This window comes from Poromitra crassiceps (assembly GCF_964638095.1).
Source record: "Poromitra crassiceps genome assembly, chromosome: 22".
Taxonomy (NCBI): Eukaryota; Metazoa; Chordata; class Actinopteri; order Beryciformes; family Melamphaidae; genus Poromitra; species Poromitra crassiceps.
Window position 1 is genome coordinate 6,049,831 of NC_139647.1, and position 21,374 is coordinate 6,071,204.

General features: G+C 43.6%; 1 protein-coding gene across 1 annotated transcript in view; it reads right to left on the reverse strand.

Moving 5' to 3' along the window:
• dst (dystonin) overlaps positions 1-21,374 on the reverse strand; it is a gene marked incomplete at its 5' end in the record, with an annotated part of 175,313 nt that overhangs the window by 7,353 nt on the left and 146,586 nt on the right. Inside the window, 21 exons of the mRNA XM_083658481.1 lie at positions 2,136-2,153; positions 2,405-2,479; positions 2,568-2,722; positions 3,981-4,143; positions 4,268-4,431; positions 5,172-5,301; positions 5,872-6,060; positions 6,438-6,581; positions 6,856-6,984; positions 7,963-8,157; positions 8,666-8,825; positions 9,164-9,333; positions 9,976-10,095; positions 10,233-10,439; positions 11,153-11,308; positions 15,607-15,777; positions 17,174-17,302; positions 18,464-18,661; positions 19,450-19,605; positions 20,312-20,485; positions 20,898-20,999. Of these exons, the coding sequence (XP_083514607.1) occupies positions 2,136-2,153; positions 2,405-2,479; positions 2,568-2,722; positions 3,981-4,143; positions 4,268-4,431; positions 5,172-5,301; positions 5,872-6,060; positions 6,438-6,581; positions 6,856-6,984; positions 7,963-8,157; positions 8,666-8,825; positions 9,164-9,333; positions 9,976-10,095; positions 10,233-10,439; positions 11,153-11,308; positions 15,607-15,777; positions 17,174-17,302; positions 18,464-18,661; positions 19,450-19,605; positions 20,312-20,485; positions 20,898-20,999 (3,105 nt within the window). The remainder of the gene's footprint in view (positions 1-2,135; positions 2,154-2,404; positions 2,480-2,567; positions 2,723-3,980; positions 4,144-4,267; positions 4,432-5,171; positions 5,302-5,871; positions 6,061-6,437; positions 6,582-6,855; positions 6,985-7,962; positions 8,158-8,665; positions 8,826-9,163; positions 9,334-9,975; positions 10,096-10,232; positions 10,440-11,152; positions 11,309-15,606; positions 15,778-17,173; positions 17,303-18,463; positions 18,662-19,449; positions 19,606-20,311; positions 20,486-20,897; positions 21,000-21,374) is intronic.

Here is a 21,374-nt window from a genome sequence, read left to right on the forward strand (position 1 = left end):
TAATTGTTTTTGCTCCATTGCCAAATATCGAATCATTATTCAAGACTTTGGTGTCTGTTAAGACCTTAATAGAAGTCTGAATTTGTGCAAATGCATTATTTATAAAGCTGTATGTAATAGCAACATTTTTGTTTCCTGCAATGGTATTATCAACTTGGTAAATGTTACAAAGTTGCCTGATGAGAGGTAAAATCAGTGTAATCGATTTAATTTAATTTTTGAAGATAGAGGTATGATCTCAACTAATCTCCTTCAAGGTGGTAATGTTTGATTTTATCACAGCTCTGTCTGGCCTCAGTTACGTTCAGTTAGCAGTATGCCATGCACAGGTAGTTTGACATCAACCGAAGGCACATCATCATACCACCAGGAGGCACTATTGTATCACGATTTGCCTTAACCTTACCAAACCACATGAGATACTAAGAGGCTTTAAATATACCATCAAACACATATTTGCATGCATATTGAACATCATTGAAAATCATTACAATAAGCTTTTGTAATGGAGGTGAATGGCGAAGCTTTATGAGTTGATTAGTGACAGAGGTCAGCCAGTTGGATATGACCACGGGCCTTAAGACAACAAACAACAAAATTGACACACAACGATCACAGCCGCATGCTTTTTGTCAATAAAAAATAAAATATAATAAAAAATAAAATCAATGCACATCAATAAATGATACACTGATCGAACAGACATACAGCAATCTCCTGCAATCCAGCACGTTGTTGCACTCTTCTACCACTATGAATCAAATAGTCAGAGGATGCATTGACAGCGATGCAGAACCAATGCGGCTCCAATGAGACACGGAGAACAACATGAGGAATGGTTCAAGTCATTTCTCTCTAGTCCACCACAGTGACACGCAGACGACATGACCGACAACACACTGATGAGCCTCCAGCAGGTGCTGCCTAGTTAACAGTCAGTGTCTCTTGAACTGGCAGAAAGATCTTGCACTCTGCTTATGATTTTCAAAATGATTGAATGCCACTGGTGATTTGTGTGATCAAGTACAGTAAAAGGTGATGGAGTTATGATCTGAGGAGGAGGCAACAAGAAACAGCTGAAGAATAACCAGAATTACCAGAATACAGCTTTCCATAACGTCAACGTGTAGGTGAGGGGCAAGATTTTGATTTTCCCTGTTTGCTATTGTCTCGTCGCCGATTAAGGAGTCATGTAAGCAGTGAACCAGACCGAACTGTTAAAAGAATGATTTCAGTTCATTGTTGTGTCAAAAATACAATCAGCACAAACTAATGCAGACAGTTACACATCACCACTATGCCCCGCCCCCTAAACCCATCTCACCACCAGGCACCTCCCACGACAACGAGCTTCAGAAAGCACCCAAACATACACATCGACTAGCTGCCACACATGCAAGTTCTCAAAACATGTTGAGTCAATAAGCAAAGTATCCATAAGGCTGCTGCACTTTGAAAACAAAGACATGAACAGTGTCAGTGTGGAACAGAAGAAATGTCAGCCAATGTTGAGCTAAATCATTCCCATCAAAACTGAAGCGGCAAAGACAAGCACATATAAAAGCGTTATTTTTCCCACACTGCCCAGCAGCTCAATTAAATAAATAAAAACATGTACTGGAATGGTATTGGTACAGTCGCATTATATTTTCTGAAACTCAAAAGCAGACATGTCCAAATCTAAAAACTCTCAAAGCGATTTACATCTAACTTTGTACTGCCCCTTTTGTTGTTTTCTCCTTTGTGTTATTGTTAAATGCTTCATTTTGTCATCTTAAGACAAATTATGTGCCATTTATGTCCCGACTGGGTACTGTGGGTTTCATTCAAATAATATCTTGGTGCAGCAAAAAGGCATCTTAGCCCTATATTATTATTATAATGATTATTAGGATTATGAATGTTATTATGATTATGATTATGATTATTGATTAGCCATTCTTTGTATTATTCCTTCAACTGGCAAGAGATCATTGATCTACTTGTGAGTTCCAGTCTGTAAACACCGGCCAGGACTCTGGGCCGAGAATGTTAATTGGAAAGCAAACGTGGTCAATGGGAACAGGACACAGGCCTGGATAAGGCACAGAAGAACCACATGGAGTGAAGGAAAAGCAGAGGGCGTTCATATGTACCTGGTTTCCAAGGTAGAACTGGTCGTGTGAAGAACAACAGGAAGAAATATGTTAGGCTTCTTAGCATGTATTTATGATGACACTTTCATTCAAGAAACACTTTTTACCTTTGTCTGTGATTCATAGAAAGGAGTTTCACGTGAAACAGAGCTACTTCAACATTGAAAACATTTCACATGCATCATGGCATCGCTTGTATTTGTTGAAACATGACTTGGCTCTCGCTAAAAAGTGACTACCGTAATTTGAACAGGTTAAAATCTCCTTACCCGATATTTGTTGGCACCAATTTGCTCGACTTGGAATCGTTTTGGACATTTGCATTTTGCCACTTGACGTGTGACCTACAAAACAAAGAGCACTTTGTTTAAGCACAAAGTATACAAAGCAGGTGATCTGTCAGGCTTCACCAGTCAAGATGCTTCACATCACCTCATCTTCGATTTTGTCTGCGTCGGTCAGCGGTTTGTAGGCGTCTTTGTTGGGATGGAGAGCTGCCACAAACTCGTAGTAGTCGATGTAGCCGTCGCCGTCTCTGTCAAAGATGTCCGCCACTGCGCTCATCTCCAGGCGGCTGGTCGGGAATTCTTGGAAGTGGCAGAAAAATAAAGCAGTGAGCCTGGGGTCTATGCAGTGTAGTTGTATAGAGCCTGGGGTCTATGCAGTGTAGTTGTATAGAGCCTGGGGTCTATGCAGTGTAGTTGTATAGAGCCTGGGGTCTATGCAGTGCAGTTGTATAGAGCCTGGGGTCTATGCAGTGTAGTTGTATAAAGCCTGGGGTCTATGCAGTGTAGTTGTATAGAGCCTGGGGTCTATGCAGTGCAGTTGTATAGACCCTGGGGTCTATGCAGTGCAGTTGTATAGAGCATGGGGTCTATGCAGTGCAGTTGTATAGACCCTGGGGTCTATGCAGTGCAGTTGTATAGAGCATGGGGTCTATGCAGTGCAGTTGTATAGAGCCTGGGGTCTATGCAGTGCAGTTGTATAGAGCCTGGGGTCTATGCAGTGCAGTTGTATAGACCCTGGGGTCTATGCAGTGCAGTTGTATAGAGCATGGGGTCTATGCAGTGCAGTTGTATAGAGCCTGGGGTCTATGCAGTGCAGTTGTATAGAGCCTGGGGTCTATTCAGTGCCGTTGTATAGACCCTGGGGTCTATGCAGTGCAGTTGTATAGAGCCTGGGGTCTATGCAGTGCAGTTGTATAGAGCCTGGGGTCTATGCAGTGCAGTTGTATAGAGCCTGGGGTCTATGCAGTGCAGTTGTATAGACCCTGGGGTCTATGCAGTGCAGTTGTATAGAGCCTGGGGTCTATGCAGTGCAGTTGTATAGAGCCTGGGGTCTATGCAGTGTAGTTGTATAGAGCCTGGGGTCTATGCAGTGCAGTTGTATAGAGCCTGGGGTCTATGCAGTGCAGTTGTATAGAGCCTGGGGTATCTGCAGTGTAGTTGTATAGAGCCTGGGGTCTCTGCAGTGCAGTTGTATAGAGCCTGGGGTCTCTGCAGTGCAGTTGTATAGAGCCTGGGGTCTATGCAGTGCAGTTGTATAGAGCCTGGGGTCTATGCAGTGCAGTTGTATAGAGCCTGGGGTATCTGCAGTGTAGTTGTATAGAGCCTGGGGTATCTGCAGTGTAGTTGTATAGAGCCTGGGGTCTATGCAGTGCAGTTGTATAGAGCCTGGGGTCTCTGCAGTGCAGTTGTATAGAGCCTGGGGTCTATGCAGTGCAGTTGTATAGAGCCTGGGGTCTATGCAGTGCAGTTAGAACCTGGGGTCTATGCAGTGTAGTTGTATAGAAGCTGGGGTCTATGCAGTGCAGTTGTAGGCATAGGCCACATGTAGCATACTTACTGGAGGAGAGGATGCCCTCTATGAACTCCTCTCGGGTCACCTTGCCATCTTGATCCTTGTCGATGCGTCTGAAGAAGTCCATGACACGAGACTTCTTGTGGTTCATCCAGCGCATGTAGCGCTTCCGCCACACGTCGAAGTCAAAGTTGGCAAACTCCTTCAACTGGACAGATGAAATAAAGGACAACATGTCTGACCAGGAGAGCACCGCTCTGTGAGGAGGTTTGGACCTGGTGAAAGTCAGAATACTGTGACCAAGTTTGTGTTCAAAATGGCTGCTGGATTACCTCCTCCAGGCCGTCCAAGGCATCATTGAGTTTCCTCCTCCGGTCCAAAGCCAGCAGCCACACCTGCTGCCACTTGCTGACCAGCAGGTTGACCTGGGGGTTCTTGGTCTCGATGGGAGGCTGTGTGGCTGACTGGTACATGGCTTGTGTGGGAGAGCGTTTTCCTACGAGTGAAAAACATAAACCGTCTCAGAACACAAATACAATTGCCTAGGTACACACTGCGAATCCACCCTCTCCAATGAGTTGAGTTTTGGCTGCCTGCTTCTGATCTGGCATCGTGATATGCAAATACCTTTTCCTCGTTTGACAGAATGAGTAGCCAATGAGCAGTGAGGGGGACTAACGATTAGCCAATCGGCATCAATAAACAGCGCAACGGGCGGAACTAATGCCATCGTCGAGCGGTTGTCAAGTGCGCTGAGGAGCAACAATGGCGGCCGCCATAAATGAGAGAACCACACTGTTATCGAGGCTGTTTGAAATCGATTAAAAGAACCACTTAGTTAGAAATCCAAACAGCCCTCTGCTTTGAAGGCATTTAACTAACATTATATTCAGGCGGATCCGTTTGGTCTCTCGTAATTGGTTAGGGAAAATATAATTCCCAGATGGGATTCCCATCATGGAAATAACAGAGAGAAATCTCAGACTAGAAGATGGAAATGAGTGTAACGAGTTGACAATTCAGTCTGATATCAGGCTAGAAATACAACAGAGGAACAGCTTAGGGATGACATCACTCCTTAGGGATGACATCACTCCTTAGGGATGACATCACTCCTGTACTGTAATGGAGTAATAAGGACAAGATGAGGATGTTGCGTCAGCCTGCACTGGCTGGACGCTGGGCCAGATGGCTGGGGTCAGGGTCTGTACCGGCCGGGCTTTGTGGCATACGTACTTCCAGGTCTTCCTTTGTCGAGCACGGGGATCTGAGACTGGATCGGGGGCTCCAGCATAGCCTTCCTTTTGTGCGTCTTTGTGATTTTGTCAACATCTGGTTGCTTCCTGGTCATTTCCTCCATGAACGCCTGCAGGGTAAAAACAACAAGCATGCTTCTGGTTTGTATCGTGCACTCTGAGGGTCGGGCTCTAAGCACAGAAAGCCAGAGAAAGACAGTCCTGATAAGCACACTTTAAAGATGGTCAGAGCAGCATTATGCCAGTGTTGCAATCAAGTCACTATATCTCAAGTCTGAGTCGAGTCTCTAGTCCCCAGTGTTCCAGTCCAAGTCACCAAAGAAGAGTGCAAATCAAGTCCCCGTTACCCGAGTCCCCAGTTACCTGAGTCCCAGTCCAGAGTTACTGAACATGAGTGTGAATCCACATGTAGCCTGCCCTTATAAGACATTTAATAATGTCACTCTATTAATATAGCTATCTATATCTTATGGCAAATTAGTAGGGTTTATTACAATAAAAAATAAATAAATAAATAAATAAATAAATAAATAAATGAATGAATGAATGAATGAATGAATGAATGAATGAATGAATGAATGAATGAAGTGAAGTCCTGGACGGGAGTATTATAACACTGCCGTCTGCGGATGAAAAAGATCAGGGCGTGATGTAAAACCTGGAAAAGGACCTCGCTGTACCTGGTGTTCGGCTATGAGGCTTTTGACCTCCTCCATCTCCTGCGGCAGTGCCTCCTTGTCCTTCTCGTTGAGGTTGGTCTGGGCCCAGTGCAGCCAGGTCAGCAGCCCCTCCAGCAGCTCCTGGGTAGCCTGCAGCTCGCTGAGCGCCACAGCCAGACGCTGCTGGTGCTGCCGCGCCCACGCCTGCACCTACAACGTTACACACAGACAGCACATTTAGAGGCTGCCCCGCCCACACCTGCACCTACAACGTTACACACAGACAGCATTTAGAGGCCAGACGCTGTTGGTGCTGGCACACCTACGCCCGCACCTACAGTACAACGTTACACACAGACAGCATTTAGAGGCCAGACGCTGTTGGTGCTGCCACACCTATGCCCGCACCTACAGTACAACGTTACACACAGACAGCATTTAGAGTCAGGACACGCTCTCTAAGTATGTAATTTCTTAGTGGAAATGCGATGTTGAAGCTACACATTTGCACCTCCTCAAAGCAGGCTTTGACCTTTGACCCGTGGGTATGATACAACACACAGGCATGTGCAGTACTGTGAACTGACCTCCTCAAAGCGAGCTTTAATGATGGTGTTCCAGTGTTTGATGGTCGTGATGGAGTCTGGATGGCAGATGGTCAAGATGGCCTCCCCCATACTGGTTGCCTTGTTCAGACCCACTCTCTTCTCCTCCTGTTTCTTCATGAACTCCTTTAGATTAAATAAGAGAAAATAGAAATTAGTTTACGTTTGCCAATAGCTCGCTGTTGCAACATTGGCGCTAAGAAAAGTGATTACAAGCTGATGAAATCATAGCTAAGACATTGAGACATTGAGGCTTTGGCATGGAAAATGATGTATGGCATTACTACACTGACAGACATGCCAGATTTGCCGAATCCCAGTCAGGGTGAACTGAGTTTTAACTGTTTCTCCTTAATAATCAGAATACTTCAGCAGAAAAGAATGCATGTGTATTGCTTGCCTTGTGTAGCTCTATCAGCGCCCGCAGGGCCTCCTCATCATCAGGCAGGGTGCCATGGAAGCGTAGAGTCTGCTCCGCCTCGGCCAGCCACTCCAACAGGATGTGAACTGTGGAGTGAAACTCCTCCGCCTGCAGCCAGAGGACAGGTACCACGTTTAGCTTGGTGTTGTATCTCTACCTATGCATGGATTTCAGGTGACATGAAACAACTGTTGCGGCGCCATCTTGAGGACCAATTTGAAACAACAAGATGCCCATGCGCAATTGGAAATCGAGTGGAACACTAGTGTCAAACAAACGTTAATATCAAAAACGATACATTGCATCGCTTGCATTTTGACTTGACATTGGGAGTGAGATCAAAAGTAGCTAATAAAGGGTTTGATGTATAATAATATGCATATTGTGTTCAAGTTGTGTGAACTGCCACAGTTTTAAAATGTGACATTTAGTAGTGCAGCCTGTAAAGTTTGGTAGAGTGAATTGTGACATCACACACTCTAGGCTGGCTCCATAATCTCCCATTATAAAGGTTGAAAAAAGTATAAAACTTAAAGCAGCTACGAGCAAGATTTTCGATTGTTATTAAACAGTCTAAATGTAATATTGCTGCATCACATCGTACCTATAATAGTAGCTGAGACCAAAGCCGTGTGAATCGGAGATTGCTCTCTTGATGATTATAGAGTCTGTGTCTGTCTTCCGGCGGACTAATCATCCAGACAACACTGGCCGATTCACTCTGCGTTCAAGCGAGACTACTCGGGGTTGGTCTCGTCTATTATTAGAGGTAAGATGTGAGGCATCGATATTCAATTTAGACTGTTTAATAACAATCGAAACTCTTGCTCGTAGGTGCTTTAAACTGCGATTTCCCAAAATGTACAAAAGGTATCAAAAAGCTGAACGAGAGTAATAAAGTACTATAAGTGGTGACCCGTTTAAAGTTTGAATGCAGTTTGTAGTACACAGTATGAGACTAGTTAGAGTTTAAAGAGGGCATGGTTTGAACAGTCCTCCCATAGACTTAAGCAAGTACTAAAAAGTGTGTCCTCAAGACGGCGGCCCAAACGTTTGGCGACTGAAAGCCATGGATTGTTCAGGTACCTGACAGAGGGCCTGCTCCAGCCGCGCCTGCTTGGACACTGAGCGCGTGCACACGGTCTCCCAGCGGGTGCTCAGCTCCTGCATCTGCACCTTGACCCAGGACGCGTCCTCACGGCTGCTGTCCATCAGCTCCCTGGCTGAACGTTTGAGTGCCTGAACGCTCACTGTCCTCTTCCCCAACTCCTTCTGGAAGGCCTGCAGAGAGCAACCACACCAGCCAACAGTCAATACACCACACACAATATATACTACTATATATTTAAATCCTTTTTATTTTGTCAAATTTCATTTTACTTTTCCCCCAAACTAATTTTTTTTTTTTTTTTAATTTAATGTAGGGGTTAGAATCTTTTTGACTTTGCTCTCTCAGACAGACTCTTCGACATGTTTCTCAAAGTGAAAATCAAGTTGTGAGGTGACAGCTTCTGGTTCTCAATGGAAAAGGCACAAGGATCGTGCCCTTTTTCTAAAGCGAAGGAACGTTGTTTGAATTTCTCTTCCAACTTTAATGTGGTTTGAATGTGGTTTGAGCGTTCTTTGTTTGCTATTGTGATGAAGAACAATGAATACTGAATGGAAAAGGGCGGTCTTCACATACAAGAACCTGTTTTTGAAGCTTTCACTGTAGAGCTATTTGAAGGCTGAACTTCAAAGTGGAACATTGTGGGAGAAAGTTGCAGCAGTATCTGATGGTGTTTTCTACCTTGTGGTTGTCGATCAGGTTGAGGACCAGGTCGATGTCTCCATGCAGCGGCTGGTCCTCAGCCAGCTGAGGTTCCACTTTGTACAGCCAGTCAATCAGAGCCTGCAGGGCGTCAGTGAACTGGCCGGAGAACAGCAGGTTCTCCTCAAGCTTGTTTTGTCTGCAAGAGAGTACAAATCATGAAGAGAGAAAGCTGAGTCTTACCATGTCTCCAGTAAATAACCGTGACCACGATTGGTAGGCTAAATGGCAAACTAAGACAGTGGTTCCGGTACACGGTACACACATGATAGTTAGTTAGGTTAAGTTAAGTACATATACAGTAAGTGCCTGTGGGCGGCGAGATTTAAACATTTAGCTGGAGCTCAGTCAAACTTTATTTAACGTTAGTTTTCATTGTGAATGTTCGGCGGGGCACTGGGCGCTATATCGGCCGCGAGTTGAGTATCACTAGCGACTAAACCATGTGGGAAGAGATGTGGGAAGTCGTGTCCTTACCTCTCGACTGACTTGCCACAGACGGTGTCCCACTTGTCCCTCAGTTCGCTCAGCATGTGGTCCAGCCTCTGCGTGTCGTCCTGCAGACACGTCTTGTCCTTCAGGGCGCGGCCCGTGCGAGCCGTGGTGTCGTACACCGAGTGTTTGCTGCCCAGAGCTCTCTGGAACTCCTGCGTTTGTTCATATGGAGACGTGATCACTACTGCATCTGCACCACATACTGTACTGTATCATATATACATATTGTACTGTATCATATACATACTGTACTGTATCATATATACATACTGTACTGTATCATATATACATAGTGTACTGTATCATATATACATACTGTACTGTATCATATATACATACTGTACTGTAGAATATATACATACTGTACTGTATCATATATACATACTGTACTGTAGAATATATACATACTGTACTGTATCATATATACATACTGTACTGTATCATATATACATACTGTACTGTATAACTGGGCAGCTAAATAGCAAATAGCCATTTGCTTTAGAAAATAGTGGATTGATAAAACTCTACATTTTCTGCTGCGTAGCCTTAGGAACCAAGAGCTTTTCATTGGGAATAGGCTCTATGCACACAATACTTCATTGGGAATAGGCTCTATGCACACAATACTTCCCTCATGACATTAGGCTGCCCTGCCACTTCCGGTCCTATCACTCTAACTAACACTAGTTATATCATAGCTTAAAAAATTGCCGAAATTACATTCTTTTTGGGCTCGAACACCTTGAACTTTCATTGTTTTGCCACTAGAGGGCGATAAGCTGAGGCTCGCTCACCTTGTGCTGGGATAGCTGCGTCTTGATTTTGTCGGGATCGTTGGCTATTTCCACCTCCGTGTCCAGAGTCTTCTCAGACTCATCCAGCCATTCCATCAGCTTACTCCAGGTTTCATGGAACTAATGCAGGGTGAAGACATGAACGCTGTGTCAACCACTTTGAGCTGTCCTGTTTAACGTTCAGATGAAGACATGAACACTGTGTCAACCATTTTGAGTTCTGGTATAAATAGAAGCTGTCTCTCCAGACACAGTACCTGTTTAGCCCTCTTCCTGGCGTCGTCCAGCAGGCGGCCTCTCTCCACAGACCTCTGGAGCAGCTTCTCCCAGCGGCCCTGCACGCTGAGCAGCAGGTTCTTGATGAGGACCACGTCCTGCTTCTGGCTGAAGTACTTTAGCTGCGTGCCTGTCCTGTCCAGCTCCATGATGTGCTCCCGGTGGGAGTTCACCTCCGTCACAAACACCTGCCCGCCCCACACACAGCACACACGCGCACGCACGCGCGCACACACACACGCACGCACACACATGCACGCACGCACACACACAGATGGACTCATGAAGTCATTGTTGGCAAAGCACAATGGTGAGTTAGGAAACATAACCCGCCATTTGCATAATATCACACCAATATCATGAGCAGCATGTCAATATTATGGCTGGGCAGCATACCGATATCATATCGATATTGTGATATGACACTAGATGTCGTCTTAGATTTCGGATATTGAAATGTTGTGATAAGTGTTGTATTTTCCTGGTTTTAAAGGCTGCATTACAGATATTATATCCACATTACTGATATTTTGTGAAAGCACCAATAGTCACCCCTACAATATTCTTGCAATATCGATATTGAGGTATTTGGTCAAAAAATATTGCGATATTTGATTTTGTCAATGTTGCCCAGCCCTAGTAAATAGAATTTATTTGGAGCATGTCAGCTGACAATTTTCCACTACCTGATCAGAACTCATAATTGACATAAAATAATTAATAATTAATCAAATTGTTTCTCATTGTGGCTTAGTTCCTAATGTACTGTATATACAGTATACATAAACCAATCCTGCATACGCAAGAAAAAAGTCCAAGTTCTTGTCCTCAGTCCTCCTCTTCCCCACAGAGGCTGTGTGTGCTGGACTCTCAGTAAGCCTCGTCTCCATACACACATTACCTTATGTTCATCAATCTGAAACAGGATGGTCTCCATGATGAGGGAGGCGGGGGAGACCATGGTCAGCGTCTGCTCCGCCTGGGTCAACCAGTTGATGAAGTCCTGCAGGGAGTTGTGGAAGTCTGTGGCCAGAGTCAAGGCCTCTTCCAGTTTGACCTACAGACACACAACATACACGTCACTGTCAGCTTCCATGCCCAGGGACATCATCTGTCTGCATTTTGTTTCATATATATATATATATATATATATATATATATATATATATATATATATATATATATATATATATATATACTGTGTGTGTATATATATATATATATATATATATATATATATATATATCAATAAACTTGACTCGATGCCTTGAGTTGTCTCTGGTCTCGGTCCAGACTGCAGACATCTTGATTTGACAATAGCATTGCATCATAATGTGTATCTGACAGGAGTGTGCTGCTGGGGCACACAGCTTGTTTGGTTGCTACAACACGGGATCAAGAGAGAGAGAAAGACATCAGTGGAGCCACATGTCTTGTATTTAAACAGGGGAAGTTAGCATCTCTAGAAAGGCTGCTGCTGAAGCATCTTGTATTTAAACAGGGGAAGTTAGCATCTCTAGAGAGGCCACATGTCTTGTATTTAAACAGGGGAAGTTAGCATCTCTAGAGAGGCTACATGTCTTGTATTTAAACAGGGGAAGTTAGCATCTCTAGAGAGGCTACATGTCTTGTATTTAAACAGGGGAAGTTAGCATCTCTAGAAAGGCTGCTGCTGAAGCATCTTGTATTTAAACAGGGGAAGTTAGCATCTCTAGAGAGGCCACATGTCTTGTATTTAAACAGGGGAAGTTAGCATCTCTAGAGAGGCTACATGTCTTGTATTTAAACAGGGGAAGTTAGCATCTCTAGAGAGGCTACATGTCTTGTATTTAAACAGGGGAAGTTAGCATCTCTAGAAAGGCTGCTGCTGAAGCATCTTGTATTTAAACAGGGGAAGTTAGCATCTCTAGAGAGGCTACATGTCTTGTATTTAAACAGGGGAAGTTAACATCTCTAGAGAGGCTACATGTCTTGTATTTAAACAGGGGAAGTTAGCATCTCTAGAAAGGCTGCTGCTGAAGCATCTTGTATTTAAACAGGGGAAGTTAGCATCTCTAGAGAGGCCACATGTCTTGTATTTAAACAGGGGAAGTTAGCATCTCTAGAGAGGCTACATGTCTTGTATTTAAACAGGGGAAGTTAGCATCTCTAGAGAGGCTACATGTCTTGTATTTAAACAGGGGAAGTTAGCATCTCTAGAGAGGCCACATGTCTTGTATTTAAACAGGGGAAGTTAGCATCTCTAGAGAGGCCACATGTCTTGTATTTAAACAGGGGAAGTTAGCATCTCTAGAGAGGCCACATGTCTTGTATTTAAACATGGGAAGTTAGCATCTCTAGAGAGGCCACATGTCTTGTATTTAAACAGGTGAAGTTAGCATCTCTAGAGAGGCTACATGTCTTGTGTATTTAAACAGGTGAAGTTAGCATCTCTAGAGAGGCTACATGTCTTGTATTTAAACAGGGGAAGTTAGCATCTCTAGAGAGGCTACATGTCTTGTATTTAAACAGGGGAAGTTGGCATCTCTAGAGAGGCCACATGTCTTGTATTTAAACAGGGGAAGTTAGCATCTCTAGAGAGGCCACATGTATTGTGTATTTAAACAGGGGAAGTTAGCATCTCTAGAGAGGCTACATGTCTTGTGTATTTAAACAGGTGAAGTTAGCATCTCTAGAGAGGCTACATGTCTTGTGTATTTAAACAGGGGAAGTTAGCATCTCTAGAGAGGCTACATGTCTTGTATTTAAACAGGGGAAGTTAGCATCTCTAGAGAGGCCACATGTCTTGTATTTAAACAGGGGAAGTTAGCATCTCTAGAGAGGCCACATGTCTTGTGTATTTAAACAGGGGAAGTTAGCATCTCTAGAGAGGCCACATGTCTTGTGTATTTAAACAGGTGAAGTTAGCATCTCTAGAGAGGCTACATGTCTTGTATTTAAACAGGGGAAGTTAGCATCTCTAGAGAGGCTACATGTCTTGTATTTAAACAGGGGAAGTTAGCATCTCTAGAGAGGCCACATGTCTTGTATTTAAACAGGGGAAGTTAGCATCTCTAGAGAGGCTGCTGCTGAAGCATCTTGTATTTAAACAGGGGAAGTTAGCATCTCTAGAGAGGCCACATGTCTTGTATTTAAACAGGGGAAGTTAGCATCTCTAGAGAGGCTACATGTCTTGTATTTAAACAGGGGAAGTTAACATCTCTAGAGAGGCTACATGTCTTGTATTTAAACAGGGGAAGTTAGCATCTCTAGAGAGGCTACATGTCTTGTATTTAAACAGGGGAAGTTAGCATCTCTAGAGAGGCTACATGTCTTGTATTTAAACAGTGGAAGTTAGCATCTCTAGAGAGGCTACATGTCTTGTATTTAAACAGGGGAAGTTAGCATCTCTAGAGAGGCTACATGTCTTGTATTTAAACAGGGGAAGTTAGCATCTCTAGAGAGGCTACATGTCTTGTATTTAAACAGGGGAAGTTAGCATCTCTAGAGAGGCTGCTGCTGGAGCAGAACATGAGCTTTTAATCGAATAAGACAAATGTATCCACTGTGGCTGCATCACTGACAAACATCCGTTTTGCCACGGCAACACCAGCAAAAGTGGAAGTCCAGTGGAAGAGCTTGATCATATTACAGACAGTCAAACAGAGGTAATGACATTACCAACATGACGTGGCTTATGGTTTCCATGTCCCTCATGTATTGTGGGTCACGTAACAAGGCCACCTCGCAATCGCAAAATCATTTATATTTGAAAGATTTATTATTAGAGCGATCTAATGCTAGAAACCTGCGTTTGGTTTCGCTGGCTAGAAAAGTGTCAGAGTGCTGCAGACTATTTGGCCAACAGCTGCACGTCTATGAAACTAGAAGATTGACCAGCAGCTGTTTTCCTTGGAACAGTTACAAAGTAAAAGTAGGAGTAAACAGGAAGTAAAAGCAAAACTCTACAGCTTCTTTGCGACCCAGAACGAGCCGAGGGAGAACCGATTGATCTATTCTGTCATGTCAAAATGGCGACTGTGATGAATATTTATTTGTCCTACATTTATCAACAAAAAAGAACAAGACATTATCCAGAGGGACAATGTAGTGAATAAGAATCCAGAAGAGACTGACGAATGGTTTGGAACAAGCGTTGTTATTTCCTTTATACTCATTTAGCTTGGAACAAAATTGTAATAGTATTTCCTCTACACGTTGTAACACTGGTCATCTATTCATAGCAACGTATCAGACAAGACAGGGCAGCTGTTGTTCCATGATGACTCTACGCTGTGATGTCCTGTGTAACCACATCCTACTGTATGTGTCCTGTAACCACATCCCATGTGTCCTGTAACCACATCATCTGTGTCCTGCCAGCCCTCTGTGCCTTATTACACCAGTCATTACCACTGCAGGGATTATAGGCTTACACATACAGATTCATAGCTTCAAAGCCACCTTAGCATTTTCTCACTGGGATCTAAAGCGGAGGTCATGACTCATCAACTTTACAGCAGTGAAAACAGAGATGACTGAAGAGCGAGGGGGTCCACTGAGATTTCAACAAATACCTTGGTTACAACAAGATTGAGTTAGCACAGCAGCTGTATGTGTGGAATGGTATTTATTCCGTTTGGGGAAATCACGATCTCTAGCTCAAGTCGGCTTGCTAGGTCGGTCACAACACGTCCAAAACGAGGTCAGGGGATGGGGGCGTGCGGGGGGTAAACGATCACAGGGGGGCGAGGTGACCACGCCCACTTGGGAGACCATACCATTGCGTGTAAAGGCCTAAACATGGTCGTCCGTCAGAGCCTCGCCCCGCCCTCCCCGTATGACGGCGGGTGGAGCGCCGTCCTACAGGGAGGGGGCGCCGTCGGCTGACGGGGGCTGCTCGAAAATGTGACTCAGCGCCGACGATACGTGCGTGACGTCAGCTGCACGAGAGTTGTGATTGGCCGTTGCCTTGGCCCATCGTCGTAAAGTCGCCTTTCAAAGCATGACGTTAGATTATAACGAACTAGTTGTGTGGCTTAGCCTTCCCAAATGTTGAGGGTCGTTTTTTAGAATTTAATACATAGAATTGGGAACGTTACATTCAATTTCATTCAGACTGCCTGGCACACAATCTCCGCCATTTTCACACGGAGCTTCCACAGGAGGAGGGAGGGTGGGAGGAGGGAGGGCGTAGTGGCGTCCGAGCATGTAGGGCTCGCTGGCGCCGCCAGATGGCGAGACAGCTCCAATTCGAGGCGGACGGACGACCATGTTTAGGCCTTAATGCTTCATCTTGATAGTGTAAAGTAAACCACTCAGCGTGTGCCCAGTGCCCGGTGCATGATTGACCGTGCTCCTCAGTGAAGTCCATACCTTCCTTTCTGCCACCTTGGCCTGCACAGCGTCCCACTTGTGGGTCAGGTTGGCGAGGTCCTGCTCCGTGTTGCTGTCCAGACCCTCGGGGGTTATGCTGAGAAGCTGCTGGCCCTTGTTCTTCAGCTGCTGGTACAGCTCCTCCTTCACCTCCAAGGCACCACACAACTCCTGCAAGAACACAGACAAGACATGTTGACATGAGGGTGATGCTCGTACAGGGGCTTTGTCAAGAGCAGATGGTACATTTTAGCTGAAAGTTTCATCTTGTTGTGAATGAATTCAATTATCAACACAAGTGCTGTAAATGCTTTAGAGCCTTTAGAGCTGTGGTTCTGAAACTCTTTCACATGAAGGACCCCTAAACTGACACAAATTAAACCATGGACACCCCATTTGATAAGATTTTGGCCCAGGATCCCGATCCCCCATCTGACAAGATTTCTGCTTTTAGATATTTTATCACAGAAAGTGTATGAAACCAATGACCAAAATAATCATATGTTCTGTTGATACATTCTGTTATTGTGTTACTTATGGATGGAATGATAGTGAAAATAAATTATTCTTCTTTTTACTGGGGACCCCCTGGTACCCCCTCAAGGACCCCCGGTGGTCCCCGGACCCAACATTGAGAACCCCTGCTTTAGTACATATATATATACATACATATATATATATATATATATATATATATATATATATATATATATATATATATATATATATACATACATAATGCTTTTATATGATCTTATTTTTGTTGTCTACTGTATGTGTCACACTTTGTCATCACACTTTATTTTGATGGCTTTGTGAAAACAAAGTAATATCCAAATCCAGTCCAAAAATGGTGAAAGAATGAATGAGAGAATCGCAGACATTTTCCCACACACACACATTGAAGTGCTACAGTGTTAGGTTACACATTTTGATCCAAGGGATTAATTCCAAGCAATCTCTCTTCTTTTTGTTCCCATAATAAGCTGCTAATGGCGCTCCTCAGGGGGAGAGAGAGTTAGCTGTGAGAGTGCCCTGTTTTAGTGCCCTGGGTTAGTACCCTGGGTTCCCCTAAAAACAAAAGACAAAAACATTCATAGATTCATTACGGACCAACTCCATTCGAAACACTTTGGCGGTCTCGACGCATCTTTTTCAGAGGGATGCTAGCCGTGTATTTTGCACTGTGATTTAATTTTCACACTTGAGATAAAACACAGAAAAGACATAGTTGGGCCCTTCCAAGCCCCAGCCTAGAATTGATTCTAGGTTATTATGTAATTGTCAATAAAGTAATAGGTTTTTGGTCAACAATGCTGCTTTATATCAAATTTACATTGAGTAAAATATATACAGTGAATATTCTCTTCTAATAATAGCTAATAGAGCGCATTATGTTTCTTAGGGTGTAATTCATGCACTTGGCATTGTGTACAGAATCTGATGTGCATCCTTGTTGTGATCTTTCATATTGTTAAAGAGCATAGACTGCATGTTAAATACAGACCATCTGCATGCAGCCTTTCATAATTTGTTGAAGAGCATAGACTGCATGTTAAATACAGACCAGATGGGCGTTAAGCTGCTCGCGGGCCGTGTCTGGTAAGCCTCCCACTGCCTTTGATGCCAACAGCTGACGTTCTGTGTCTTTCAGCCACTGCTGCAGATCTTCTATCTCACCATGGAAACCTTGGGCCTGCAACACAATACAACCTGAGTCAGGACAAAAGGTGGCGCACACACACATTGTCAGGAACCTGTGGGCTCAGAGAAGAGGATGTCTGACTCACTCATTCCTCTCAAGTCACAAGAGGAATGCTGCAGTCTAAATAGAAAGACAGATCTAATTCATTTAGTCTGCAGTCTAAATAGAAAGACTGATATCTCATTGATTCACATTTTCATCTGAAAATGTGAGAAAAAAGAAGCCAAACGCCGTGTTGCCTTTAACTTGTGGTTTCATGTTTCCTTCTTCTTCTTTTTTAGTCAAAATATGATAACACTGGAGTCATACAATTGCAAATATATAGATTTTTTTCTCGATAAGTATAATAAAAAAATAATTACTTAAAATAATATTAAATAATAATAATAATAATAATAATAATAGTTTTAGTTTATTTCGATCAGAAAGAAAAGAATATTCACAGAATAGAAAAAAACAGAAAACAAAAGATACATAAGGCTGACCGAAAGGGTTTAGGGCTGAAGCTAAAAATAATTCAAATATAAAATATATTAAAAATAATTATTAATAATAATAATAATAATAATAATAATAATAATAATAATAATAATAATAATAATTATAATAATAAAAAGTTTGAATTTAGTTACTGGGCGCAAACATGAAGCCTTCTTTTAGCAAAGCAGAGCAAACCTGGCGAGACTGCATTTGGCACTTTGCCTTTTTTTGTGTGGGCTCATTTCCAAAACATCTTCTACAACACTCAACTGACTCTCATCCATGAAAACCTGCTCAACCTGTGACAGACTGAAACAGATGAGTTTCACGGCGGGCGGGGGAAAAAAATCCTTTTAAGGTTCGGAGAATAAAAAGATGCAAACCCAGGTCTTATTTACATTCCATATATCCCCCTCACATCAAAGCATCCCACTAAATGTCAAAGTTATGAATAGAACCTGCAGGGGCAGGAAGAGGGATGAGGAGGGAGCGGAGATAGAAGCCTCTCCTCTAAAAGCAACTTTACGACTTGGACATAACAGACTTACTTGCCTGGGGACAGAAGAATCAATCATAGCTTCGAGTAGCGATATGAAACCTACAGCTAGATTCTCCTGGGAGAGACGAGGCTTGAGCCCCGGTGACTTGTGTGCAAAATCTTTTCATCCAAACCTGGTGCAGAGCGCTTTCCAGTCGCTGCTTCCTCTGTTCGGTCTTCGCCACGATGGCCGTCCAGCGCAGGTTGAGGTTCTGGAGTTTGGTCTGCAGACCGGCTGCCTCCTCTCCGGCGCTGGACTCCACCAGCTCGCTGCCAGCTCTGTTCACCGTCTCAACCGTCGTCTTGTGGGCCAACACGTCGTTCTGCAGAACCTGGGGAGACGCAACAGCCAGAAATGGTTAAGTGCTGCTTGGACAGAAAGAGCTCAAAATACCAAGGACAAAGCTAAATCGAAACAAAGCTAAAGGACAAAGCTAAATCTACGGGGATGGTAAGCTTGACGAACAAAATTGGTGGCTGTCCCAAGCAGTTTTAGGTTTGTCTATACTAATCAATAGGGATGCAATAGGGATCGATATCGGCAGATGTTAGTCATTTTTAGTAATACTGGTATCAGTCCGATGAGCAAAATAACAGCAATGTTAATATCAGTTATTGGTATTGGCCCAAATTTTCATATTGAGAGGAAACAATGCAGTAAATCTATGATTTATGGGCTTTTCCAAATGTTTTTGAAATAAAGAAAGACATTACTTTTTTCAATTTACGTTTTTCAATAGGGACAAAATTTGATTATAATAGAAACCTTTATACAGATCATATCGACATTGGTATATATTGGTTATATACTATATTAGCAATTTAATATCAGTATCGGCCAAATGTTCATATTGTTGCATCTCAACTAGCTCACATTTGACTTTGAGGAAAAGCTCATGTTGGAATAAAGTGCTGTGCATGAGTCTTACAGTAATAGATGAAATGTAAGTGTGGTCAGCATGACAGTATGGTGTGTAAAGGGTGTTACATCATTCCATGTTCCATGTGCTAATCCCATGGTTGTAAACGGGTCAAAGTTATGTCTGCTGGAACGGCTGCTTGGTTCAGTTAGTAGTGAAGCCCAACAGAACCGAAGGTGCTGGTGGGGAGCTGGTCGTACATGGTGTTTGGCGAGCTCGATCTCGATGGATTTGGGGTCTCCTGCAGCCTTCCTCTGCTCGCTCAGAAGCTCCTCGGTGTGGCTCATCCAGGCCAGCAGCTCATCCAGTGCATGCTGGAACTGTCCCAGAGCCAGCAGGCCTCCCTCCAGTTTGTGCTACATGCATCAGGGCACATTCAAACATTAGATTCTGCATAGTGAAAACACTGTGTATAAATATAAATACACATACTGTATATACTGTGTGTATATATATATATATATATATATATATATATATATATATATACAGTATATATAAGAAAAATGCATATATTCAGAAAAAACAGCTAACAAAAACATAGCTAACAATAAATAGCATTAAGATCTGATGACTTTACTTAAAACAAGTGCAAACCTTTCAGCCCACGGCACCACTCCCCCTACCTACAGACCCTCCCCCCCACCACACCCATATCCCCTTAGCCACTCCCCCAACCCACCCCTTGAATCCCAACTCTCTACCACCTTCCTATCCCTATGCCCCCCCCCCCCCCCCAACACCAGCCATGTCCCCCTAGCCACTAAACCCTACCCACCCCTCCAATCCAGACTCTCTAATCTACCACCTTCATATAGCTACGGCCCCTTTTCCCACTAAACTCAATACACGTCCATGACTGACTGAGTGACTGAGTGACTGAGTGAGTGGGTGTCCTGACTTTTCCATCCCCTGACCCCGGCGGGGCCGCTGGCCCAGCGCCGTGGGAAAATGTTTCTTTACTTTTACTGAGTCATTTTTCATAGGCGTGAATATTTCCAAATGGTGAATATCTCATTTTGGAATGAAACGCGTCCCATTATGGCGGTCACACTCTCTGACCTGCCGGCTGATGATCTTCTTGTCCAGGCTCTCCCAGAGCATCTTGAGCTCGCTCATGGGCTCCTGGATGGCACAGCGGTCGGCCTCGTCCACCACCTTCTTCAGCAGGAGGCCCGCCTGGTGACTCAGACGCTCCATCTCGATCTGCAGCTGGTACGCCTCCGCCTTGAACTCCTGACAACGACATGGTTCCACCCAATCAGTCAAGACAAGCGCAAAGCTAGAATGACAATTTATATGTATCTGACCCGACCCGACCCGACCGGTTCTGCCTTTCCAGTCTTATTGTACATCAAAGCAAATGCTGTGCGCTGCTATTTGATAGGCCTTTTATACCTGTACAGTACAATACAGGTTTCATAGAGTACCACGGGGATGATGTATTTTTGTAGGCTTTATCCAGTGGTTAACAAAAGTTTATGGGCATGCGAATTTGGGTTCAGCATGATACTCTTCACAAACGTGAATAACTTGTATGCCTTTTGAAGTGTTTTCTAAAAATCTGTATTTCTAAAAACTTCCTGTATTATGTATTTACTTCCTGTATGATGTGTTTACAGACACAGAGAGGAAAACAACATGGCACCTTGAGCTCCACAATCTGCTGCTTGACAGTTTCCAGGTCTGTGCCTACGGGCGACATGGAGTCCAGTTTGCTCTCCAGGATATCCACCCAGTCAAACATGCCCTGTGTGCGAGAGCATCGTTACTGAGAGAAAATAACGCTCAGGGCGCACGGATCCTATTTCACATTCATTGTCATAATGTGTACTCAATCTTCCAATTTGTCTGCTGTAAATCTACATTGGTGACAACATGGGAAAACAAACATTGTGAAAATGTAAAAGAAGCCCTGAACCTGAAGACTATAATTTTTTTTTAAATGGGATTCTTATAGAGTTAATAAAAAATCAAAGCAGCACTGCGTAGAGGGCTTTTAATTTCACACCATGAAAGGATCTGAGAAACACATTACAAACATGAGGAAAAGTTGGATCCAAATATAGCAATCCAGTTGCAGCTGCAGCTGTTTATTGCTTCAAAATGAATAGGCCTCTCATAA